We start from the raw sequence: 27,957 nt of genomic DNA on the forward strand, positions 1-27,957 counted from the left end.
TTCCTGCTTCTCCCAGCTCGGGCTCAGATAGCGCCAGGAGAGGTGCTGGTGCTAAGATGCTGAATGAGGCTGCAAGGGCGTTTCCTTACGTGGGAAGAGAGACAAGCGCGTTACGGGGCGTCCTGGCGCTGGGGAGACCTGGCGAGGCGGATCCGAGCCCCGCTGGGGTCAGAGTGCAGGGGAGCCCACTGCAGCCGCCGGGGCAGGCGCCACGTGCCGGGGGGCTCAGAGGAGCCACGCACGGCGGTGGGAGAAGGGGCTGCGGCTGAAGGCAGAGTGCGGTGGCAGCTGGCCCTGGCCTGCCCGATGGCCCTGGGGCCTTCGGTCAGTGCTGCTGCCCTGGCGTCGCGTCCCTGTTCTTAATCCGAGGCTGAGCCCTGCATCTCCCTTAAAACAAAAGGGTATTTTAACAAGCTGTGTACGAAAGTGGTTTCAGCCATCACCGAGATGTATAAATGTGTGTTTAAAATGTATTTCCAGAATAGATTTAGGCTGTTGAAGGTAACTGCAGCTCACAGTCTCCAGTAAATTCAAACTTTTGGTGTCTGGGGATGACTTGATGCTATGTATTGGCCATGAATTACATTCTGGCAGTATGATGCACAGCATCTGGGTTTTTTTTCCTCAGAAGGGAATGACTGTGACCTAAAGTGGAGCGTGGCCATGACAGTGATTGACATGACACCCAGGTTCAGGAGACACCATGTCACCCCAGCACAGCCTTTGACAACATAAGGCTTCTTCCTTGTCCGAATGCGCTGCAAGGTGACTTGGCGTGGATCAGGAAAGTGAACAGTAACTGCTACGAGGATCTTGGGAAGATCCTCCAGTGGTTGTAGCTTACTGTTAGATGGAAAACATTTTATAAATGGAGCAGATCATAAAAATAATTCTGCTGTACTTTAAGAGCAAAACTGTGGAAATATTTTCTTGTAGAGAAATATGAAAATACAGAAAATGATAAAGTGGGTGCTGCAGAAGGAACAACAGTCTACCAAAATATTATCCATAGTCATTCATGTTAATTTGCCGTCACAAATTAGTGTTACATTCCATGATTTGCCTATGGCTGAAATGAGGCATGTTGGTAACAAAGGCTTTTCTATATTGCCAGCAACGTATTACGTCCTCTTTTATTGAGAAAACAGTTGAAGAGTTGGTTGAAAAGGGCATGTTTTTCTCCTTAGTGACTGATGCGTCAAATAGAAATATCACTGATGGTTGCTTTTTACACAGGGGAATACTTCATCATCTGTATGATTTTTCTTCAAGGCAGCAGTGAAACTGGTTAGGAATATTTGAAAATGTGAAAAAGTGCACTAAAATCAAATGCTTTGAAATGTAAGATCTCATTTTCATCTGAGAATGCTAATGTTAACTTTAGGAGACACAACTTTGTCTACAAAATAATGGAAAATCAGAATGAATATATTTGCTTCTAATTAATTGTTTAGCTCATATACAGCAATATATAGCAATGTATGTCATAGTCATGACGTAATTTCGGATTCTGCAACAAAATGTTCCTATTAACTTTCCTCATCAGCCAAGCAAATTTAAAAATTACAAATATTTCCTTTGTTCTCCAAACTTTATTACATTAAATGTTGCAGGATATCCCCAGAATAAAGATATTTTTTGTATTGTGCAATTCGTATTTTCAGTTATTAGAATTTATATGTTAGAGGCAGATTTCCTAGTTGTATTTTTTAAGGATGATGAAGGACATGGTAGAGAGACACTCTTGCTTACCGAACATTACTTCTGTAATGGCTTTGATAAGGCATCATAGGTTTAGATCGAATCTGTTGTGTGCTGATGTTTGGCATGATGGAGTAAGTGAAAGATAAGTTACAAGACAGAATTGTGTTATAGTTTAACTCTTATCTTAAACCATATCATAGCAAAGCAGAAAAAAATGGAAACAGACATCTTTGACTGGTATACATAAATTTTTAAATACCTGACATCACATTCTAATGTTGACATGCAAAGAAAAATTGACTTGGAAAACCTTAAGAATTCCTGAGGCACTGAATGTTTATAAAAGGTTAGATGTTTGCATGAATGTTTGGGTGAATACTGGGGGATCACTGTCAACATGTTGCCTTGAGATGTCCCTGTCCATCATGCCCAGCTTCATTGTTTAGAAGTACAGCCAGTCTCTGTAAGAAACCAGGGAGTGGGAAACCAGGTTGTTGGCCAGCAAGTCTACATGGGGAGCATCTTAGATCCAGGTTTATAAATCTAGGTTTCTCTCCTATAGCAGCAGTTGTCAGGCACGTAACTAGAAGCACAGTTGTTGTAGACCTCTACAGTCAATGGCAGTTCAGTCTATTTAGAATGTGAACCTCCTTCTGCAGTGGCCTTTTGGTCTCCCTATGGTCCTAAACTAAATTTAAAGTTAACTGGGCCCTAATCTCTCTCTGGACCTTTCTTAGGGCACTACATTTATAGCTAACTTGCTTTGAACTTGTTTGTTTTTCTAGCTTGTGAAGATCAACAACGTTACTGTTCATAGAAGGTACAGAAGCAAGTGAATGTAATTCATGTCGGTCTTTTGAATGTGGAACAGATTATGTTCGTCAGAGGAATCGTGTGGCTAAGGTGATGGCAACTGTTATTTAAAACCACATAAAAACTAGCGGATAAAACTAATCTGATGTGTTACTGCAGCTAAGGAGTGACATTTGGCTGCTGTGTTATTGTTCTGACATTGAAGTTAGTAATGCAGTTTTGTGCCTCAAAGCAGTCCTGTTTGCTAAACAGATCCTCACAATTAATTCCTGTTTGGCAGAGAATCAAGAGAACTTTTAGAAAAGTATTTTATACTATAAATCTGTACAACCAAAGTTTAAGTGCTGACACAGGTGTAGTCATTATGTCCAGCTTTTAACAATGTTATATGAAGTCCATGGAGAAGCTAGCTTGCCTCTTTTCATGTTCATGATCTCAGAGTTGTTTACGTGCAATGAAACATGACTGTGGCAGTGCCTGATAATCTGCCACTCATTTGTGATTCTGTTTAAAAGACCAAGAGCCTGATCTAGAAATGGACTTTGGCACCTCTGTGTTAAGTATCAGAGAACCTACTTGGAGTCCCTAACCCCAAAAGTAGATTCTGGAAATCTACATTCAAACTAGTCTGGGCAGTCTCGAATCTCCTCCTGTTCCTGACGCTGCTCCACTGTGCAGCAAGATCTGTAGTGTGTCAGCAGGACAGCCTAAGGGAACAGGAGTCTGCAACTTGGATAACAAAGGGAGTACTGAGTCTCAGTCCTTTCTTCCTTTCCCTGTTGTATTTTATATTACATTAGCATTGATAAGTTGCCAGACTAAACAGAGAGGTGCCCAGCAAGTATAAGTATCTGCATTGTTAATGGCACACTGAACAGTCAGCTTTTTGTTGCAGTTCTGAATATAAGGCACCTAAATTCTGCCAAATCCCAGGATCCCAACAAATGTCCTTCATAATATTCTACAGGCTGGAACTATATTGTCTCAAAATGCCGTATATTAAAAAAAATAGCTCAGATGCCCTGTACCCATGCAGCATGATCATCCATCAATTCATATCTTTGAAGTCAAAATAGTATGCACCCAGTTTTAACAGTGAGATGCCATCAGTATATATTATGTCATTCCGTAATACCAAACCAGGTGCATTATATGCCTTACAGCCCTGCAATGGGCATGTCAAAATACTTCAAACACCTGCTGGGGATTTTGTGTATCATTTATGTTCTCTTTGTTCTTTTATAACTAGTGTTCATACCATATTTGAAGAAAACTAATAGTTCTTGATCCATCACACTCAGAAAAGACTGGCACTGTAAGTCTCTCGTATTTTCTGTGTGCATACTGAGTGCTGCTTCTCATTTACCAAGATTTCACAGTATGTTGGCACAGAAGAAATTTCCCCTTTAAAAAGCTTAAAATGAGGGGAATCAGGCTCGTTATGTGTTACAGGCCTAAGTAGATTCTGAGTAATTGAATCATACTATTTTAGGTATAATTCAAAATGCACACATTTCTAAGGTTTTGAAGAAAACTAGATCAGCATTTTCAAGTAAAGAGAGGTTTAACCTGGCATATTGAAACTTTATTCTAGCTATGAAATAAGAATTCTAATAGGAAGTGTTAGAGGTTTGGAGGGCCATGAAGTGGTGTAGCTTTAAATAGGCTACCGTGAAACTAGAACTTGCTCAATTTAAAACATGTGTAACATTATAACTGTGAAACCAATTCTGCATGAGCCTCGCTTGATCTTTGCCTCACTGAGAGGTTCTTCAAATGTGATGTTTAGCACATCAGTGCAGAGTTTTTATAATAGCTCACATTCAGTGCTTGCAACAGCATCATCAACTGAAAGAATTTCACAGTAAGCATCCTGAATCCCATCTGTCACTGTTTCTAACACTGCCACTTGATTGAGTTGTGGCGCGGGAGGCTTAGTAAAAGAATAGAAGTGGCTGTGAAAGCTCTCCCTTCCAGGGCTTCACACCTACACCTGGAAAGTGAGACTGTAAAACCCCAAATTGCCCCAAGCATGCACTGATTCTCTCCAAAATAGGAAGCATTGATGAATACCCCTCCTCCCCAGCCCCCACATCCCTCTACTTAGTAATTTGGTGATAATTTGGAAATCCCTGCATGCCTTTCATTGTAGGCAGCTGCTAACAGATGCTGTTGCGGATGAATCTGGGCCAATAACTCTTGCTAATCCTTCAGATAGTCCTGCCCTGTTGGACTAGTCCCTATGATTTCAACAGGTCAATTAGAAGGTAAATTCGTCCCTGTGTGTGATAAGCAGTCTGTCCATCCATCTCTCCATAAAAGCTCCTGTGCAGAATAGGGGTAGGTTCTGGAGTTTCTACTGCAGGATAGGAATAAATTTCTTCTCACATGAGTAAATAGCATGTAAAACATGGCTTTCTAAATGTGTTCAATAGCCCTCTGAGGGTAGGTAGGTATCTAGGTAGCTTGTGCTAACCGGGGTTTCTAACTTGATGAGGAGATTATTTCTTAATTTTTCTGAAATGTCTTTTTGATTTAAAGCAAGCCTAAGAATTTACATGCAAAGAATGACATTAGTGCAAGATTAGGACTGCACAGCTGAGCACTTAAAGGCAGGACATGCACAGGCTGGGATACAAAACTTGCCTGATCATGCATATTGTTGTGATACAAACTCTGTCACTGCAATTTCAAGTCCAGTACTGCAAATGTTTCTAAACTTTATTCCCCTTGATACGTTGTATTATTTGGGAGGTAGTAGATCATCTTCCAAAGGTAATATTTTAAGTAACAATTGTATGGCTTTGTGAAAGACCATGATATAGTTCAAAAAGCTATGGAGCTCAAGGCAAGAATAATTAGAAACATGGGATGCATGATGAGAGAAGCCAGACGAGATTATCATAATCATTTCTTCTGGCTATAAAATACAGGAATCTGACAGAAATGAAATAGTCCTTATAAAACCTAAATGTTCTTCAAAAGGTTTTGCCTGTAACATAAAATACCTCCAGTCTTTCTCCTCAACGAATGCATTCACAAAAGTATGAGGGAAAAAAACACTTTCTATTCCCATTTGGAGATGGGAATGAGTGGGTGAAGCAAACAAATCATTTCAAGTAAAGCAATTTTAAATAATATTATTTCAGGCTACTTGTATTACATAGAATACTGTCCTGTCTTTGATACAGAAATATACTAATGTGCACTTATTGGCACCAGTTTAAATAGGAGTAAGTCAAGAATAAGACTACTACAGCATGCCATCTCTTTAAGTTCTTCTCTGAGAGGGCTAGGGTCCCAAGGTGTCCAATTATAGTTCTGTTGCTTATTCCATTTGGGCTATAATTCTGCATATTGCCATCACAATTTTAAAATACAGAACAGCATACAAGAGATTGCACTAACAATCTGACAGAAGCCACTGAAATTCAGAGTTAAGAATGCTCTAAGTTTCATCCACAGGAGAAAAGAAAGGAGTTGGTGAATTGCATTTCTCAGTATGAATTCAAATCAAAGTGATTTAAATGCAGGGTATTTTAATAGGGTTGGTTGGTTGTCTTCTAATATTGCAACTTAACTAGGGTAATCAGCTGACTTGTGGCCACGCTATTTAGAACTAACTGGATAATCATGTTAGGTGAGGACAGATGGAGAAACATACTAAAAATTTTTATGTTCATCTAATATGAACCTATTGTGTCATCTTATCAATTTCAAAAAAACATCCAAAGCAGCTTACTGTCTTGGGGGACACAGAGTTATTCTTGTGCACAAAAGAAATTAATTGGCTGACTGCAATGAGAATAAAAGTGAGTCTCTATCAGTGTGCTTTTAATGAACATCTATATACAGCACAGATTTATAAATCAGAGCAAAATTTCAGCTCCATGCTCTTCACTTCCTTTTACTTACCATCAGTTCCTATTTCACTTTTAAGGTCAGTACAAGACTGGAAAAGACAGAAGAAAAGACTGAGTATTCAAGAATATTTCTTAAATCATTAGTTGTTTGTCATTTTAATGGTGTTAGACTTTAGAAAATTGATGAGACATAAACTAGTTAGCTTTACAGTGTCCAAATATTGTTAGTCTTAGAAGACCACCCATTTGAAGCCTGTGCTCTTCACTCAATTTACAAACTGCCTCTTATTTCCTTAGGCTGATGACGTAACTGCCTTATTTGCAGTGTCTTGATCAGGATACAAATACAGTGGGCTCTGTGATGAATTTGCTCTTGGAAGTGGTTGTGTACTAGCCAGTCTTTCAGAAGTTCCTGGAGAATTCTCCCTCCACCTTGTACTTGCCTGCTCCTGAGACACTTCCCAAACAGAAGGGCATGGGGAGGTAAAATTCATGGTGGATCTTGAGAGGTAGTTCTCCTGAAGACTCTCTTCTTGGAGGCACCTGTTTGAAAGCACTTCTTTTTCTTTGGAGTTTCGCCATTTCATCCTTCGGTTCTGAAACCAAATTTTCACCTGTTTGCAAGTTAATGAGAGTTTATCGTCATTGTTTTCTCAGAACAACTTTGTCTTAACAGTTTTTTTTTCTTGCCATACCCTGTTTTACGTTCCCTCCCCAATGTCATAGCAGATTCAGTGAGGCTATCTCATTTACACTGGCTGAGCATTTTCCCATGACTATTTCCGTCAGCTGGGCCAAATGCTCTCCTTGACTTTCCCCTTTTCCAAGAGGTGATTATTTGGCTTAGACTGGAAAGAGGACGCACCAGTGGCTAGGGAGAGCAACCTCCTGTAGCATCCTTTTTGTAGACAGATAAGGATTCTCAGAGTAACATTAACAAAACTAAGTGATAATATTGGCAATGTGAAGGTTTCTATTTGAAGAGGCTGTGAGAACTATGACTGTCCCACTCACAAGCATAGCTAAAGATAGCTTGGCCATATAGCTACAAAATGTGTGTTATGAGACAGAAGTGAGGATTTAAAGACATTTGACGTTTTGTCTTTCTGAATACAGGTGCTCAGGAATTGCCTAGAATCCATGTGCTTTTGAGATAAAAACCATTTTCCAAAAACTCTGAATTGCAAAGCTTGATCTTGTGGGTTTCAAGGTATTTTTTACATAAAGGGAAGAAGTGTGTTGGGGGGGATGAATCAATCAGATTTATTCGGATTACTTTTTTTTTTCCTGAAACATTTACATGAAGTTCTAGTATTCAGATACTTGGTAGGAAGACAGAGGGGTTATAATTTCAAAAGGTTTGAGAATCATAGTCTGAGATGGCAGATTCTGCTCCTCAAGCACAACCAGTCAGAAAACTAAGAACTGACCCTCATGAGAACTATTCTTCCCTTTATGAGAAAAATCTCTGGAGGGCATGATCTAGTCTATCGTTATCATGAAACAATTTTCCTGTAGTGTTAGTTGTTCTCTCTGTCTCACTTCATTATTTCTTATTCCCCTAGGCTCTCCTGAATATTGAGAACAGAGAAAAAAAGCTCAAAGATATAGCCATAATATTAAGAATTTGACTATATACTGAGAAATTTTTAGGCAGCTCAGTGGAGAGCGCAATTGCATATTTTCATTGAAAAGAAATCGTTTATCCTGCAGAGATTACAGCTCTGCTCATCATCCTGAAAAGGGCCACAGCTCCACATTCTTTGTTCTTTATAGTTGCAGTGCTTGAGACAGAGTCAAAGACGCATTCAGGTTGCAAGGAACTGCTGCAGTCCACAAGATCCAACCTCTTACGCAGTGCAGAGCTCATGGCAAAGTTACCAGAAGCTAGATAGCTTCAGCTCTAATTTTCTTAGGCACTTTCAATCCTGCCACATGCATAGAAATACGACTGTACTGCCACTCTCTCACCCTGTTTCAGCTATACTCCGCAGACCTGCATCTCCTCCAGCGCCTTCAGAATCCCACCTGCCAGTTGCGACCACGCTCATTTTCTGCTGTTGCATACCCTCCCAAGCTTCTTTTCCAGGGTTTTTAGAATTTGTGGCCTTCAAGCCAGGCAATTTTCCTTTGCCTGTATTTGCAGCTTGGTCAGGCCTCTGAGATTCCAGATTTGGCTACTGCCTCTAGGCATCATCATTAACACATTCTTTCAGTCAGAACAACTTGCCAGAGGTATTAAACCCTCAGCTAAATTCTGAAGTTCTGCAGTAGGCCAAATCAGAATCATGTGAAAAATCCTATGAAATGCAAATTAGTAAGGAAAGTGGGAGCCTTTTGGAAGGTCACCCTGCAAAATTTTCCTTCTAGGGCTTCTCTCAACTCTGAGGATCTTTTTCCTTGTGGAGCCATGTTTGTTTTTGTAGGGATGGCTGCCCTTTCTCTTGGGGCATAATGACTTCAGAGTGAGTGTGGCTGATTGCAACGTCATTAGCTGCTCAGCAGTGGGTGCAAAGGGTGCTCAGAGGAACGCAGGAGGGCTCTGTGTGTTGCCTTCTGCCTGGATTGCTGCCTATGTGGCAGTGGAAGGGAGCACAATTCAGTTCCCCAAAGCCCCTGAGGGGGGCTGTGTCAGACAGCAAAATGGGAGTTGGAAATGAAATTCAAAGGTCATTTTACTCCCATTTTGTGTTGAACTGGAGTGATCAACTTCTGAATGTACATCTTCAGGGAATGAACTAGGGACAGACACTTGTTCAAGCATTCCTTGGTTAAAACTGCCATTGATTTACTGAGGTCTGAGGCGCAGGGCTGCCCCTAGGCTGTTCAGTTTTCCTTCTGTAAAGCCATTTACAAGATTTTTGCTTCAAAAAGACAGAAAGTCATGGATGTTCTGTCATTCCTCCTTACCTGTGATTCCTTTAGGCCCAGGTTAATGGCCAGTTTCTTCCTGTCTGTTTTACTGATATACTTCTGTTTCTGAAACATTTTCTCCAAAGCTTTTCTCTGATCTTCGGAAAAGACTGCTCTTCTTAATATACCTCTCCGGGCTTTGGAGTTAGACTCCTGGGTTAGAAGAGGCAGGACACTTTCCTCTCCTAGTGGAAATGGATTAGAGTTTCACATAATATCTAACACATATCAGAGAAATATTAAGTGCTGTCTATTAGAGTGCTAGCAGGCTGGTGTCCCACTTCTGATTTCTTGGTGTTGTAAGCGTGTGGTAATGCTTCAGTCACGTTCATTAAGGACTAAATCCTCACTTGGATCTAGAGGTGTTGTCAGTGGTCAAGAGCCTCCCCTTGACGTGATAAAAAGTGAATCAGATGAGTTCATAGAGCAACGTTAACATAGGGCCCGCTCCACTGTAAAATCCAAATATGGTCAGAGAAAAGCTTCTCCACTTTCCTTTGCACATTATTATCACTGTGTAAACTGCAGGAAGTTTTCACAGAAGTTTATTTTCTCCCTGTATGAAATATAGTACCAGATAAAAGTGTTCTGTAGCACAGATTTAAAGGAGCTAAATAGGCTCTATATAGTTTAGTTTTATAAGAAAAGGCTGTCTGCTCTCTCAGAAAAATCACTGGCCATTCACTTATTTATTCTGGAAACTGCAGCAATTTCTTTATTACAGGATTTGGGGAGTACTTGAACTTATTCCTGTCAGCCTGGTCTCTAATCCTATAGATCCTATAGCCAGCCCTGGGAGGGCAGTTTGCAGTGAATTCAGTCATATCCCCTTGATCCATGTCTGGAGAGGGACCTCCTAGAGATCCCCTGCCCTGGTAAATAATCTCAAAGTTGGGGAACAGAACTGCAGCGGAGGAGTTGAGAGTATCCACACTGTCTGTTCATCAGCCTCACACACAGCATGGAAAAACCAAATCCAGATAAATCTCTCACCTTCCTCACACTCAATAAAGCCTAAAGCCATAGTCCCATGCTCCCCCTTTCATAGAAGGATTTGGTGTCCCTGGCAAGGACTGGTGTGCCTCCAGCAGTCCCAGGCAGCAGAACTAGAGGCCAGCTGAATAGGCCCAACACCCAATATTAGATGTGATAATTGCACGGGACGTTGTTACAAGCAGTCCAGGAAAGAGCTACCCTTTCATTCAGACACCCACGCCACGGCTGTAGAGCCAAAGACACGTAGGATCCTTCTGCGAGAGGGCAGTTTTGGTTTGTGTCATGTGCAGTTTAGACTCTAAAGGTGCAATCTGTCCTATTGATGGCACCTTCCCACATACCTGCCTCAAGGCTGCCTTCAAGATACTTCCTTCGTATCCTAATAAAGGTGTACTGCTGTTCAATTTCTGTCAAGGGTCTGATCATTTCTGCATCAAAGCCAATGGCAAAATTCCTATCCAAAGCAGATTTTCTATAAGATTACACATTTTTTCATAAAAAAGTCTATCTGTTCCAGTCAGCTGTAGTGGTAGCGGGGGGAAATTGAACACAGTTGTTCAGTAAATATCATGCTCTTGAAACATTACTCCCATATGTATCCTCTCCAGCTGTGGTCAGCAGAGGAAGAGTATTAGAAGCTGAGCAAGTACAGAATGATCTTTCCCTAAAATACACTCTGGCGCCCAACACTTCTGATTTAGAGACCAGTGCATTTAGTAGCTTCTGCTAGATACAGCTTTCTTGAATTTTCCTAAACCTTAAGAATCCATCTTTATATTTGGCCCCCATAACAGCCTCTGGCAATAAATAATTATTTAAAATTTAAGTGTTACAACATAAAGAAGTTTAAATTTGTATAGACATATTTCAACTTAAAAAATAATATTTGAAAACATATACAAAAATCATAACCTACTGGTTACTGTCCTGGTATTTATCACACAGCAAGACACAGACTCTGTCAAAGCTAAAATAAACTATCTGCAGAATACAAGTCAAAATGTCACATTAGACATTTCTACGAAGGACAAGCTGGGTTCCTATTTCCCTGAAGTTTCTGCCACCCCCCAAAGCCCTGCTCCTGCCCAGGAAGCTTGGGCAAACACTAGCCTTTCTTCCTCAAGCATGTTCTCTGTCCTTCCTGCTGCAGCTCATACAATTTAGGTACATTTTTCCAAATAGCCTCCAGGTGGTTCCTGATGAATCATTAGGACTTTTTAAAGTTTCTTGGAAGGTAAAGTCTGAGAGTGAAAAAGGTTCAAATTGGAACTTCCTTTCATCCCCACCACTGACACCAGGGAGAAGAAAGGCTTAACAGGGCTGGTCCTTGACTCCTGGGCTGAGTTCCACAATGGAGTTGTCAGCCAAGGACAGAGAATGCCAGATTATGAGACCCCTTAAAATTTGTCTTGCCTGGCTGGTTGTTAACAGTCAATCAGCTAAGAAACAACCTCCTGCTGGAGCACTGAAGCTCCAATTAATTCCTATACACGCAGTAGGTAGGTTACAGCTTAACACCTGTGTAATACCGGTGTAATAGTGAAGAATCTACACAGTGTAAAACAATCAATGTAACTAAACAAAATTTAATCACGGGCAGAACACAGACAAGCAATAGCAACCAACTACTGGGTCAACACTGGGTCAAAAATTTTGAAACTTTTGTCTGGGATAATGAGTATTCCTCCCAAATTAATACCACAGATGTTTTAAAGAGTAGCTCATGTTCCAAAATACGTTCTGACTCTGCACACAAAAAATAAGTTTCAATCTGTGAATTAAAGGATTTTTCAGTATGTCAGGGACAGACAGTAGTTCACACATTGCAACAGTTCTATCAAAATGAAGTAAGTGAGTTTGCTCTGAACATGCAACAAAAGGTTTAGTGGTCTGCTGACAGAAATGTGAATCTGTTACCAACTATTTCCTATGTTACTGGTTTGGTTTTTGTTTTGCTTTGTTTTGTTAAAAGTCTTTCCTTCGTATCCTAATATATAGTGATAAATGTCTTCTTAATCTGTGGAACAATCTTCATTTGCCTTCATGGCAGAGACCACCTTGAAGGAGCAAGTAAAAGCTTTAGTCATGGTTTCCATTTTTTCATTTGAATTCAATACATTCTAGTTAAATGGACAATTAATAGGTCACTTCCAAAATAGTAGTGTATCAGTCCTGGTTAATAAACAATCCCCACAGTTGATAATGGGCCTATGTATTCAGCAAGTCCCTGTATACACTCAGCTCATCCACTAAATCCCTTTTCAGGTAGACAGGGTTATATGGGAAGATGAGCTAGAATGAGTCTATAAAAGTCAGTTTCATTCACTGCTTTATTTTTCAGTCAAGTGCTTTAAATGGTGTCCAGAAAATCTCTTGGAATGTGAGACAGGAGAAAAGACTGGCACATAGAGTATTGCTTTATGGCCATACAAAAGGGCAACTGACCCTTGCCCAGGTCTTTTCAATGTGAAATGGTTCCTAAAGTTCATCTGCACAGTGAAAAATTGTGGTGAGGTCGCGTGTGGATGAGTAAAGTGAAAGTGGTGATTGGTCATGGTGCTGTCAGCCATTGTGGGAGAGCCAGGGCCATGTAAAACGCTCTGTGGGAAAGTGTCAGCCCCCTAAAGAGGTGCTCAGAAACTTGCAGCTCATTAAACTGCCAGCATTTGCTGCCTCACTTGTCAAGAATCATTCAACTTAGCAACTGCCCTTCTGAAACATTCATAAAACACATGCACATAGTCAGAAAGGGTTTGAATGCAACTGCGATAAGAAAGTATATGCTAGAGCACGCATTAGCTCCCATTCTGGTTTGGTCTTTTTACTCCATTTTGAAGGACTAGGAAATGCCTCCTCTCTTTGTATTTCTGAGCCATAAACATCTCAAATCACTAACAACACTCTTACACTGTGGCACATAAACTTCACAATCAGGGTTAAATCTAGATGTGGATCAGATGAAAATATATTCTAGATCTTAACCTTGAATAAATAATACTAGCCAAAATTCTCTTCAATTTATGTCTTCAAATTTCTATATTATAATTAAAAAAAAAGTGCATGCGTTTGACTGCTAAGACCAGAATGACTGTTCTATCTAAATAATGCTACTGCTTCTTGAATCCTAATGTATGCCAAGCAGACAATAAAATGCAGCATCCATTTTATGATCTTTCAGCTCTTTTCTTCTCCTATTTGCAAATGTTTATTGACACAGATTTTAAAAAGAGTTACTGATTTTTAAACAATCTTTTCTAGCAAACTGAAAACAAGGAGCTTTCCTAGGCTAGCTCCGTCTGGGTGTCTCAATGCCATTGGAAATCTCTCACAATTGCTCAGTGTACTTAAGTTTGATAAATCTTTGGAAACCTTCTGAATAGGATTGCTGTGATTTTACTAAGGAATTAGCTGCTGCCATTGCATCACCAATTAGTTTTCCAGAACACATTAAATCCTGCTGCTTCGGTTTACAGAGTAACTCAAGCATTACTGATGAAGCATAAAAACTTACTTGGAAAAGCAGTGGGGGATGCAGGGTGCTGACAGGACCCACCGCAGCATGCTGAGTAGAATGGCGGGGCTCGGAGAAAAAAGTGTTTGGAAAGAGCTGCAAAGAAAGCATAGATCTAATTGATTATCCATTGAGCTTAGGTGATATTCATAACAACAGCCTTCCAAAAAGTCAGTGTGTAAAGTCCTGCCCCACAAGTTCTTTTTCCTTCTTTCAAGATGGTGATATTTTTAAGGCAAACAATGATAATCCAAGTAATTGTTCTTTAAATTTTTACAAGGTTAGTTTATATGTATAGCTTAAGCGTTAACATGCAAAACTTTCACAATACATTTATCATGAGAATGAAACCCTGCAGATTCAAAATTTACCTCTGTAATTGCTATAATTATGTTTTTTTCTAAATATTAGGTTTGGACATGTTTAAATAACGAGTTTAATGCATCTGAGAAAGTTATTTTAAACAACTATAGTAGGCCTAATATCCTGGAAAAGGTCCCTTAAAATTAAAAATGAGAACCAAAATCTACAAGTGAATCCTGCCTCTTTTGCTTGTACTCTACTGCTGTTATTAGTACTCAAACAAATGAGGACTTAAATAAATAAGGAACCTTTAAGGAAAAAATATAAAATGCAATGAGATGATCATTGCTGACCTCTATGGAAACTTTTCCACAAACTGCAGGGCCTGATATTCTGCCATCCTGATATTGAACTCTGTCTTGCTGGGCAAGTGTTCTCATGCATTTAAAGAAACCACTTGCTGAAGAAGGCTCTACTTAGTACAATGAAAAAACTGCAAAATCATCTCATTTAATTAGGTAATACTTAGTAACATTTCCACAGATTTTTTTGAACCAATGAATTAGAAGTCTCTGTTATTTCTAAGAAGTGCTTCCAAGTCTTAGAAAAGGCTCATTTTCTAATAATTCCTTAGATTTTTCCATAAACCTCATGGGTTTTTTTTTGCTAATCTTAATTACCTTTTGATTTCTGCTGGTATTAATTGACTATGAAATATGGAATATTTTTTTTCTTTTGAAAATAGAAATATCATACTTGCTAAAACTGTGGCCTTGTAAAATGTGATCAGCATCAAAACACCTGTGTCACTTTCCTGTCTTACTTTAGGCAAAAAATAAACTGCTCTAGACTTTGTACTGTAATCTGTCTAAGTCTCTATAAATAACCTGATTATTTCAAAAAATGTAACTGCATACATAGATTTAAAAAAATTAAGAAATCATCAGTAACTGGGAAGGAAGATATATAAATGCATTTAAGCTATGTTCTTCATTTGCAAAGGTTTTTCAGCTGGAATTAAAAACAAAGATCACCCAAAATTATGTTCCTAAGTACATATTTGGGCATCTTAATAAGCTTTCTGATGTTCGGATCTGCTGATCTCCCAAAGCAATAAAATACTGCTCTAGAAACCTGATACAGAACATTTAAAAAATATTTACCCCTATTTTTTATCTGAATTCACACCAGCTTCAGTGAAAATTTCTTCTACTCTAATTGCAAATTAATGAGCATTTTTTACTACAGCTTTTCATTAACACTTTGCTGTTTCTAATTAAATATTAATATACTTCAAGAGAACTAACTGTCTACATTTGAGCTTGTATGCTTGCAAAACATTTACAAAGAGGAATCATTTATATTAGGCATAGATTTCTAAAGCTTCTGTTTCACATGAGACCATCAATGTGGAACTGTGTCACGAGGAACTTAAAAGCATCAAGAACTCGCAGCCAAATTTTACCTATCTTAGGTATTCAAGGGGCTTCAATGCAACTGGTAGGGTAAATAAGTTCAGAAGGATTAGCCTGTAATTGAAGCAGTACGGGAGATAGAGAAGGAAGAGACTTACTAGATAATCTCAGCCGTCCTCCTGAACATGAGGGCTTTTTCTTGGCAATACACTTGCTAATGTTTTGTCTGCTCCAGCTTTACCAGCTCCCGAGTGAAGAGCTTTTCCTGCATTCCTTGGGAGCCAGATTCCTCATGCTATTAGCAAGTTTCCTTAATAGGCAGGTAAAATTTTCCACTTCTAAAATTACAGCTCAGTATACACAAGGCACCATCCTCAATTTCTTTGTTTCCCTTTTGTTCACATCTCTCAAATAGCCCTTGACTGCTATAATGCCCTGCTCCCCTTAATCATTGCTTTACCACCTTGTTCAGGTCATCTGATCTTTGCAATACATGCCTACCCGTCCTTGATGCTCCCTGGTACAGTTCCTTAACTCTTTCTAGTTTCCAGCTCTTTTTTGACAATGTGATGCACATAATGGTATGTGACATAGCCCAGAGAGATATCTAAATAAATAAGAATTGAATAAGCTGTTGTGTCAGAGAGACAGCACACTCCTGCATGTAAAGACAGAGAAGCAGGATAGGATAGGATAGGATAGGATAGGATAGGATAGGATAGGATAGGATAGGATAGGATAGGATAGGATTTCTCTATTCACTAAATCTCTCAGCTTATATACAAGAGCTGCAAGCATAAAGGCGAGAAGATGGATCAGTATTAAAACTGAAGACATGCATTTTCCTTGAGAAAAACCTAAACGGGGGCACACATTTCCATGGATGCTGCTGGGAATGATTTAGCACACTAGTACAGCACCATGATGAAACAGCAGAGATCTCTAAGGCCTGGTAAGTTGATGGGAATTTTGCTTTTGTCTTCCTTGGGCTTTTTGCTTAATTCCCTCAACTGCTGTTTTCTGCCTGCATGGTGCATATGCCTCCAGGGGAGAACACTTGTTGAAGAAATAAGATGTAGAGGATATCCTCATAAGGTCTGAACCAGGTAGTTCCTGAGACAGTTTCTCAAGATTGATTTATTCTAGATCCTGTGGAATAAACAATGGCATTATGTCACCCTAAACCTATAGCCTAATATCTAGTTTATAAACTTCTTTAATGTGCTCCAACTACAGTGATGCACAAGTGAATTCTGTGTTAGGTATATCAAACCATGTCCCCAGGTGCTATCTGTTGAAGCAGTTGCACTGAAGCTGATGTGTAGGAGTTGCACAGTTACATCAACAAAAAATCTGGCATCACATAGGGATATTCAGCTCTACCTTGGGAGTCCTATGTAGAGAAAAGTGTTAATGCTTCACCCTAGTGTACACAAGTACATTTTTTTGTCCCTGACAGTAAGGAACTTTCATTGTATTAACTGGCTTCCAGTATCTCTGCGAAACCGCCTTAACAGAATGAAAATTGCTGGGGAAAAATGATATATTTAAAGTATATCTATTTCAGAATTATACTCAGTGTGATTATATCTGTAGGAATGACATGATACGTACGAGTGTTGAAGACAAGACAGGGAAAACATTGGCTATGTTTTAATTTTCTGGTCACATACATCATGGCCACTCTACCAATATTTGTTGCTCGAGCAATCTAAAGAAAACATTGTTTGCTATTCACATAAAGCTGAAAATTTCTGAAATGTCAGAATATTAGTTCTGTATTTATTGGCTGGAATGAAGTACACAGTAACCAAAAAGTAGCTTTTATTCCAAGCCATGCGGATTAAACATTAACCATGGGCCAAACCCTAAAAATTCATATTCAAGATACCTACTCCTTTTTCTGCTTAGCGTTCCCATTTCGTAAACACTGTGTGGTACTAAGCATTTCACAAAAGAGTGAGACTTTGCAGGTTTAGCCTCAGAGATGCATGAAAATGAAATACTGGAGTATGATATAAATGCCTTTTGGCACTCCAAAAATTATACTATATACACTATAAAGTAAGTATTCTATGCTTTAAAATAAAATTTATTGTGTCATAAATACAGGAGGATGAAATATCTAAAATGAAATCAATAATTTATTTTCACAATTTAGCGCAAGATAAATTCCTTGACACTGCGGCTGCTTACAAGGTTTTAGTAATAATGTTCATTTACGTTCAACTTTGTGAATTCACAACATTTTACAAACTCACAATGAAAGGATATTAAACATGAAAGTCAAACTCAAGCTCATCCAGTGCTAAAACTCAGAGAGTAGTTCAGACACTGACATTTTAAAATATACTGTAAGCCTTAAGTCTAAATTCAAAAATCCTTCCATAGTAAAAAGTCATACTAACAGAGGGATTAGAAGCTTTCCTTCCAACCCTCCACCATTTTGAGAGTAAGTTCCTAAGTACAATTCAGTTTAAATGGATTTATACACAGACAGAGCTCAGGCTGTGTGAAAACAGGCCTTAAGCTAAGCCCATACGAACAGCTCTCTACAGTGATGCCCAGGCTCCAGCCCTGATAGGCAAATTAAAAATATTATCACTGCAAGTATCACATTTCATCTGAGAAACTTAGATGGTTTCTGTTCATGAAGTGAGCACTAGAAAATTGCCATTTCCCACATTTTTCTGCTCTTGGCAATGACTAAAGCAGACTTTTGCAAAGCTGCAGGAAAGTTTCATCTCATGAACAGCTCCCTGCAAATAGTCCAGCAGCAGCTGTGGCATTAGTGGTTCAGCTGAGCCTCATGACTCTTGCTTCTGCTCCTGAACCGCGAGCCATTGGTCTGGTGATGAACCACAGCCACGTCCCTTGCAGTGTCTCTGTTCAAAGCGCAGGACTTCAGCAGCAGTCGCACACCCTAAAGCTTTTCAGACAGCCATAGGGAAACCCTTGGCAGAGAAGGGGACAGGTGCAGGCCATTGCCATCTCCCACGAGAGGGAGTCACCACCACATGGACTTGGCCACACTTTCTGCAAGAACTTGTGGTATGGCATCCCTCAGAGCTGGGGTTTCCCGCATGCCTCAAAGTCACTGGCTGCTCGCTTTCCATTACATGACGGCATGAATGCTCAAAGGAAGTCAAGTCAAAATGGCAGATGAGAGAGGCAGTTGCAGATTAGTTGTAAAAGGCTGGCAAACGTTCATAGGGTTTTACAGTCCTATGTAAAGTCCTAAAGTGTATTTCGAAATCCTGCACAAAAGGTGGATGAGAGAAGTCGGCTTGCATTCTTATGTTGAGTCTCAATGGGGCTTTTGAAAATTAGCAGATTAGTCACTCCAGAAAAGACATGTCACCAAAAAGTACTTGAAAAGTGTTAATGGCATGATCATCTTTTCCTCACATCTACAGCAGTATAGTAGATGATAGAGTCACGTGGCGGACTAGCTGAGGCCACATGAATCACTGTCTGTTTTCAGAGGCATCATCCTCATGCCTTATTAGTAAGGCATGATTTGATGTATGTGTACGACTTGTTTGTTTTCTTTGCCTGAAGAAACATGGGCAACAGGGTGTCTCAGACTGGTGACAATGCACAGGCAGGCTCTGGTGAGACCGCGCACCTCTGCAACAACAAAAAGCAACACCTAAAAGCCCACACCATTTGCAAAAGACTCCGTGGGTTTCCTGGTGTCAGCAATAAAGGCCACTTCCACCCTGTGGCAGAATCTTCTCTCCATGCCTTCTACAAAGCCTTGCTATTGAGAAGAAAGATGGGGATCTGGAAAGCTGGGGACTTACTGGCTCCATCCCCCTCCTTCGAGTTGCGCATGTGCTAGTGTGCCCACAGCACCTTCTGCTTACCAGTTCTTGTTAAACATCTTTCTCTCTCTCACTTAAATACCTTTAGGGGCATTACTGTCACTTCTCTGTCTAAAAGTTCAGTGTGTTGTCTAAGCTACTTGCCTGGGCCTCCTGCAGTCAATGAGAAGAAGTAAGTAGCTCTATGTAATGATACATCACCTCAAAATAGACGTCTAAGAAGATAAATTCCGTCATCCTCTGGAGGTGCCTCTCTCTGTATTGACTCTAGCTTAGACAAGGTATTTAGACATCTGGATTAGACAAGACACCTACTTTTTTTAAGCAGCTAATGCAATCTGTATTGCCATTAAGGACACTGTAAAAACAGTAATGATAAAATTCAGCCATAAAGGTACTAAAACTATTTTCTTTGATTTTCAACACATTACAATTTGTTTAGAAATAATTTCCTGAAACAAGCTGAAATTAGGGTCACATACTGCAAGAGGGCAGTTTACTGGTTTCTCATTGCTGCCACCCTAATTCAAAATCTTACCATAGGCCAAAATGCACCATTTATCCCAGCATTAAGCATTGCTTAGCTAAACATTCCTAGCTCAACCACAATTTACTAGCTGCAGTATTGCTAGCTCCATCCAGCCCAAAGTGTCAAGGTTGGTTAAACATCATTAAAATGAAAAAATAACAGAGTAGAGTCTTTTTCTTTTCTTTTCTTTTTTTTCTTTTCTTTTTTTTTTAGCCTGTAGGGGTTTTAATCTTTTTACGTGTGTAAGTAACGATACTCATTAAGCGGATGAAACATATTTTTTCAAGGTGAAATCTGGGATGCTTCACATAGTACATGATTCCAGGTGCTGGGACTTTAGCAAAGAACACTAAATTGTCCAAGATTCATGAGAAGCGTGTAAAGTCCTCCACAGACAAGAAAATAACTCAGCAGAATTGCATGCTAGAATATCAGGAAAAGGCAGCCTCTCAAGGGAAATTTTCATGAGGTCTTCAGCATAAAACAAAGGCCACTTATTCTCCAGTCTGATGACCCACAGCCTTGGTGACTGAAAATATTTTTGTGCCTAACTGTAAAATGATCTGGGTCTATATATCTGATATTTGTAAATGCCTCCTACTGTTTTGCATACTTGCACCTGTTTTCATTTTGAAAGGATTATCTCTCAATTCTGCTAAGAGTTATGATCGACCACAAAAGTACCACTTAGAAAAGTTAGAGTAAGAATTAGTTTGCAAAGCTGAATTGTGCAAGAATGATATTTTTGTGGACCACTTTTGGTAGGCAAGTGGAGGCACAGAACCTGCCTTCCAAAATTTAGGGGAGTTTGTTAACGTTAAAAAATCACAACACAATGAAACCCGAAATCTGCATTCAAGAACTAAAGAACTTGTCTGATAAGATTCATCATTGTCTTTCATCTGTTTTCTAAAAAACATGAAAAATATGCTTTGAGATTTCAGAAGATCAGCTCATTCTGCAGTATAAAAAGCATTTTACAGAAATTAATTCCCTTACTGTGGGCATCAATAATTCCACAGCTTCCCCTCTGTGAACTGCTTTCTGTTCCTACAAACCCTGACCACTGGTTGCCTTAGTGCTGCCTTGAGATCTTCTAGCAGTGCTTAAACCTGACTAAAGATCAAACTCAGAAGTCTCTTCCTTTCTCAGAGATGCTGCAGCAAGTGTGGCCAGAGGCAAGAGCACCGTCCGGCCAAAGCTTATATTCCCTCTGAGCCTTGATTGACGGACTGGTGGCCAGGTCGCAGAGTGTAACTGGCACCAGTCTGGCTCTGGCAACCTTACAACAAGGACAAAGATAGCTTTAAAAGCATTCTGCAGCTACTTTTCGGTTATGCTGAGTACCTCAAACTGATTCTAATAAATGGCGCATAAAGGTAATTGGAAGCAGGAAAAGATCCTACATCATGGAGAAATTAACTTCTTGTGATTTCTGATGGTCATAGGAACTCCTCTGTTTCAAAGATGAACGTTTAAAACAATGAAGAAGTCAACACTCCTGGAAAACAGGGCAAAAGAAAAGATGCCGAATAGAGATCTCTTCCCCCCACCCCACCCCACCCCACAAGAAACCTTCTTTTCCCCAGAAAACACCTGCAAAACAGGAGAATCTTGAGGCTTGTTAGTCTGCAACTTGTTGAGTGAAGGAAACAACTTCCAGAGGCTAATGAAAATCTAAAGAGAGCTGAGAGTTAAAAGCACTCAGCTCTTTTCTGCCTATAGTTTTAGTGAAAGTCACAGTGTTACATGTCACTTGAGGACACAGTCTGGCTGCCAGTCAGTTTGTAATCAATAATTAATGAGCCTTTATTGGAATAAGATTCACTAAAGGGGGGTCCCAGATGAAGAAGAAAATCACTTAATTCCAGTAACTCAAATGTGTCCTGGTTGTTATAAGGAATGAAACACAGAGGTTTTACTAAAAGTGAGAAATAAAGTATTTTGACTAAAATAAGAGTGTTGGAAGGCATAATTAATGTCATTATCACATCGAGGGAAAAAGTGATGCTGGTCCAGAGAGTTAGCCTGCAGAGGAAAACTTGGTTTTCTTTCCCTGCATTGCTACTCATTTTCTCTGCTACCTTAGACAAGTCACTTCATTTTTTTTTCCCCTTTTTCCTCCTCTGTGCAACAGAGAGAGGAAGTGTCCCCAGCACATTGTGATGATAAATGCATTAAAATGTGAAGTACACAAATGTTAGCGAAACAGAGGCCACATCCATACCGTAGAATGGATGCTGAACATTATGAGACCAATTTATTTTTAAGTTGTACTTGTTCTAATTGTCTTTGTGTGTTATATGTGCTGTACTATACTGCATTCTATTCTATTTCATTCTGTTGCTGTAGGCAAAAATCCAGTAAGCTCAATTTTTCAGCAAATTTTGCAAGACAATATCTGTTATGTTTGTATTATTTGTTTCATTGTGCTTTTCAGTCTTGTTTCTCTATTACTCTATCAAAATACCAAGATAAAAGCAGAAAGACAGATTCCTGACACGTATGTACCAGTGAACATGTTCAGGCTATAAAGCACTTACTGTCATTTTCCTCCAGGGCAAATTACTTGAGAAGAGCAGAGATTCTCAGAAAGTGATTTCAGGTATCTGAGTAACTGTGTACTTCTCACTGAGGTCACTCTGACCCAGTGTCAGCCAATACTTCTGGAAACCAGGTCACAAGGAAGGATGTGGAATGGACCTCTTCAAAGCCTCTCCTATGCTACAGCAGACTGCATCCCATCATCCTCTGGATGATTTCGCTATGCCGAGGAAAACTGCCAAGTCTTATAATTTATCCAGAAGGTAATGATATCTAGCCAGTGGAGTACAAGGAGAGGGATCAAATCCCAGATTAGTGAGCAGAAACTGAGGACCTCCTCCCCACTTAAAGTCAGGTTTGTTAGTTTGGTCAGAAGTTTTGTCATAAGCTTTCCTCACCCTTGAACAGGAAGTATGAACTATATAGCTATAATATGTTTCACTGGGAAATACTGCTTCACAACAGTGTAATTTTTAAATGTTTCTGCACATTGAGAACACACTCCAGGGGTCCAGTGTCTAAAGGCAGAACCAGTTTCTGCACAGCTTTACTCAGTCATGTCTGCCAATACACACTGTATGCAAAATTCTAACAAAGCAGAAGGCAGGATTTTACATCTATTTATCCATGTAAAAGGTTTTGAAAGAGAAGAATCAGACCCATGGCATAAAGGTTAGAAGAAATCCAGCTCAGTGAGACAGAAACATAGAGCTTGACATATCCGAGGCGGCTGGTGGGACCATAGTTCACCATTCTGTCGCCAGCACTGGTTAGTAATGGTGCTTCAGAGCACGAGGCAAGAAATCCTAACGCAGGAATCCTAAATTGACATAAACTGTCATACCACTGCAGAAGGCAAGTGAGTTTATCACCTGGCAATACTCCTTCTGCTTTTCCTTCTTAACTTTCCTGTAACATGCTGCTTGTTCATGCTCCGAAGTCAGAATAATTTCAATTAATTTTAAAAGACTATACTTTCATTGTATTTAATTTTTAAAAATCAATGTAGCAATGGAAAGTCATGATTTTAATCTTTTACAGACAGCATAAAGATATTTCTTTCAAGAGCGCTCATTATATGAGGTATCTTATGGTGTGATATCTTGTTCAGTTCAGTTTTTTCCTTTATAATAATAAAGGATAATTTTGGAGAAGTGCTCAATATACATATACATGCATACATATACAGATAAACACCTGAAATTATCAAACTAAATCCCTCAAAACTTGTAAATTATGGGAATGGAAACTTGCTGACAGAACTCTGCTGTGAAGGTTACTTACAAAGGAAAAGGCTGCCCTGACCAGATGTCACAGATCAAGAGTGCCATCCCGCCCGGCCTTCTTTGCAGCCATGGATGAGAGTTTACAAAAAATAATACAGGATTTTCATTCTTTAGCACTTTTATAGAGTGTTAAAAGGTATCTTAAACTGGAGTGATTTGTTCATGTTTTTCCTTGGTAGAAGCTTTAGATACATGTTATTTTTGGCACTGCAAAAAGGTTTAGCTTATTCAGTTCAGTCCCCAGTGTGATTTTATATTCTTTGCTTTCTGAAAACTTTTGGTGGCCTCACTGGTATTTTGGGCTGTATCAGCAATACAGATTACTGAACTGAATAATTTTGATTTTTTCAGTTCTACTTTCTACAGCAGCTGTATTTTTTTTCTTTTAAATATCCTGGATATTGCCAAGATATTTTGTTAGAGCATTTTTAGTCCCTGCATGACATATAAGGCACTTGCTAGTTCAGAAAGATAAAAAAAAACAATTTACTTTATCATGGTCAGTAGTCTTCCTAAGGACTCAGGACAAAATATTCCAAAGTGTCATGTGGTTTGGGGGGTCCAAACAGCAGAATGTTTGTTCCTCTTATAACTCAAAAAAAAAAAAAAAAAGTGAATCGAAAACCTTACCTAGTCTTAATTCCTTAGTTAAAATATGTTTCATTACTCCCTAAAGCCTAAAAATTCTTATTCTAACAAAACACTCTTTTGCCCCGTTACTACATAAACAAGAAACATGACAGACACATTGCTTAATTACGCAAGCCTTACTCACAAGTTTAAGTGTCCAGTGTGTGAACAGTTCCACCAGAGTGTGCCTGCTCTAGAGAGAAGAAACTCCTTTGAAACCACAAAAGCTGGCTCGAGAAGGCATTTCTGACCCAATTTATATTTATGAAAGTTCATAATCTTACAGTACTCATCACTTTAGGCCACGTAAGTCAGCTCAGGTTCTATGTGTATTTGTTGCATGTCTCATACGTTAGTGAGAGACTTTTTTCTGAGTGCATAATGCATGAGGAAACCTAGATTTTTCTCTCCGCTCAAACGTGAGGTCCTGGTTCTTCAGATGAAAACTCCCTCTGAAATCCCTGGGAGTTGTGCGATCAGACTGTAAGCCACTAAGAAGATCTGACCTTGCAATGCATTGCTAAATTCACAACTGCCACTTTTGTCCCACTGGACAAAGGAACTAATCCTGGAAGTAAGCGTTCGGAAAACTGGACATTCAGTAGTGTCTGTAATACCTAGAAGAAGTTTACCTATAATCATGAGCGGCAGGAAATCTCCTGTCTCCCCCGGTGCTTTGTAAAGAGAAACACAGCATTATCTTTAGAAGTTTTTGAGAAAAAGAATGTGTGTACCTATTTCTGTAAAGGTGTACTTACCCTGTTTCCTGAGCTAGTCTACACTGTCAACTTATACACAGAAAGATATGCTTAAATAACTGAGATCTGGAATATTCGGAAAAGTTAAAGTACATTTCTTTGACTCAGTCCTGCTTACCCTAACAGTATGTCAGGCAAAAGGAACACAAAATGTTTTGGATTTTGCAGAACAGTTTGTAGGGTTTAATCAGAGTAAAATAAATTATATTTGAAAAGAAAATGACTGTTACTAATTCTGGGTCTAAAATGAGACTTTGGGGGTTATGCCTTAACATCCTCATTCAATAAACATGCTTCTGCTTGTCTTATTTTCATTTAAGCGCTGAAAATACCACAGGAGGCTGAAATAAATCGATATATCATAACGAAACGGCAATATACAATACAGATGGTGAGTCTAACACTGAATTTTATGAATTAAATTTTAAATTGAATTCAAAGCTTCCACCACGGACAGAAATACACACTCCTACAACTGGATTTAAATTATTTTTGTTCAGACCAAATACATTTACATGAAAATTAGCACACTACAGAAATTTCTTTTTTCTTTTTTCTTTTTTTTTTGTAAAAACGCATATGTCGAAATCAGTAATACTCAGCTAAGTGTGGGCCCGCTAGATAAAGCCATAGCCACCGCGTGATGCCCCGAAACCGTGGGCAGCTCGGGTTGCCGGCGCATTGCGTTAACCCGGTACCCGCGGCAAAAGTCTCATGGAGATTCATCACCCCGGTAAAGCACGGGCTTTGCTTTTCACACCGAATCGGATCGCTGATTAGGGATCTTTTACACAGTTGTGAAGTTGGGGGGGGGGGGGGGATTTGGTTTGTTTTTTTTTTTTTTGTGGCGAATATCGTCCCTCCTGGTTTTGTCCAAACTGCCAGCACATCGGCCGCTTCGCCCCAACGGACGTTCCCGGCGGCGGCGGGAAGAGCCCGCTCTGCCGCCCGCGGCCATCCCCGGGGCGCAGGCCACCTCGGCGGCGGCCGTCACCCCCCCCCCCGCCGAGGGCCGGAGGACCCCGAAACCTGCCGACTTCAGACCCTCGCCCTGCGCCTGTCCCTGCCGGCCCTCTTCCGCCGCGGCACCGGGAAGGCGCGGCCGTTCAGAGCCGTTAAAAGCACCGGTCGCTGACGCGCTCCACAGGTGCGCGCGGCGCTAACGGCCGCCCTCCGCGGCAGCGGGCTGAGCCGCGCCCCCGCCGCCCTCGCGGGCACCGTTTCCCCAGCCCGCTCCTCAGCTCCGCCCGCCGCCGCCGCCGCCGCCGCCGCCGCCTCCCCGCCAGGCCGGGGCCGGGGCTCCTCCAAGGAGCCGGGGCGCGAAGGGGGCGCTCCCCGCGGGGGCCGGGCGCGGAGCGGCAGGCGGGGGACACGCTCACCTGTGGCCGCCGGCGGGAAGACGCCGCCTCTGTCCGCCGCCGGAGCCCGCGCTGGCAGGCGGCCGCCGTCCGCCGCCGAGGGGTTGAGCACTTGAAAGGCCCATCTGGTCGGGAAGGGACCGCCCGACGGGCTGATTTGTTCCGCCGCGGGGCACAGCTTGAGGGGGACGGGGCTGGCGGGGAGGGGACGGAGCTGGGCAGGGCTCTGCGGCGCCCCGACCCGCAGCAAGTTCTCGATGAGGAAACTTTTGCCCAGGCTGCCGAAACCCGGCGCCGCCGGCAGGTTGAGCAGAGCCGAGGAACCCACCAGGTCCCAATACAGCGCGCTGGGCAGCATAGCGAGGGCGGCCCGGCCCGCCCGGCCCGGCCCGGCCCGGCCCGGCCCGGCCGCCGCGGCCCCTCAGCGCGCTGGGACGGGGCGGCGGGCTGCGGGGCGCCTGGCTGCCGGGCGGGCGGGCGGCGCGGCGCGGAGCGGCGCGGCCGGGCGCGGAGCGGCGCGGCGGGCGGGCGGGCGGGCGGCTCTGGCGGGCCGGAAGGTGTGTCCGAGCTCATTCATTATTATGTCAGCCGGGCCGCGCGGTGACGGACGCGGCCAACAAAGCCGCCGGGCCCGGCAGCCCCCGGCGGGGTGGCCGCCCCCTCTCTCCCTCCCCTCGTCCCTCCCTCCGTCCCCCGCCCGCCCGCGGGGCCCCGCGCAGCGCAGCGGGCCCGCGGGGTCGCACCTGCGCGCGGGGAGGCGGCGGGGGGCTCCGGGCCGCGGCGGCGGCGGCATCATTTCGACCCCGTGATCTCATGAGGTAATAAGAAGATCGGCATGAGCTCACTCCCTCTGGGCATTTCTATCCGCTCTTCTCTTCCCCTGGATTTTTAACATTCGTCCCCATAAATCTCGCTGAGATCAGCACCGTGCTCTTAATCATGTTTTCCCCGAGATGTGCGGACGGCGCTTTCGGCTTAAACATCTTTTGGCAGGAGTGGTGCTGCCTGTTTCTACTTGTTTGTGTGCAGGTCACTTGCTTGTTTCCTTACAAACCGCCTAACGTGGCAGAGACCTATCGTAATTTGCCTGTTAAAACACACACGCGGAAAGTTAAGTTGAATGCCGTTCCCAAACACATGAAAGTGTCTTTGGGAACAGTGAAGTTAATTTGCACACAAATCCTCTGACTTCAAGCAGCTGCTAACCAGGCTCTTCTGCAAAATCCTCTGGACCAGGCGTGTCCGCTACTGGTGCATAGCAGTAGGGGCATGATCCCAAATTGTGGCCTGGGATGCTATCGCAGGGCAGTCGCTAACTGCAGCCAACTGGAGAAGTGGAAGTGTTTTCAAACTCCAGGTGGGAACGATGTTTTTACTGCTGAGCTACTAGGTAATAGTTCAGGAGAAGTGATTTAATCACTCAGATGTCCCAGGCTTTCCTTCATGTCCTAGGGTGGCACCACCATGTGGGCACTTACATGGTTATCTGAGGTCGGTGCTTCCCTGG

At 41.5% G+C, this 27,957-nt stretch overlaps 1 protein-coding gene across 1 annotated transcript; it reads right to left on the reverse strand.

Moving 5' to 3' along the window:
- Window positions 1–1,408: 1,408 nt before the first annotated feature.
- DBX2 (developing brain homeobox 2) lies at window positions 1,409–26,842 on the reverse strand. Its single transcript, XM_068933842.1, has 4 exons — window positions 26,472–26,842; window positions 13,801–13,896; window positions 9,291–9,478; window positions 1,409–6,994 (listed from the first exon to the last, which is right to left on the reverse strand). Exons 1-4 carry the CDS (start codon window positions 26,806–26,808, stop codon window positions 6,674–6,676), a joined length of 942 nt encoding a protein of 313 aa, XP_068789943.1. The 5' UTR covers window positions 26,809–26,842; the 3' UTR covers window positions 1,409–6,673.
- Between the last annotated feature and the right edge of the window lie 1,115 nt (window positions 26,843–27,957).

Source organism: Struthio camelus, chromosome 1 (genome assembly GCF_040807025.1).
Source record: "Struthio camelus isolate bStrCam1 chromosome 1, bStrCam1.hap1, whole genome shotgun sequence".
Classification (NCBI taxonomy): Eukaryota; Metazoa; Chordata; class Aves; order Struthioniformes; family Struthionidae; genus Struthio; species Struthio camelus.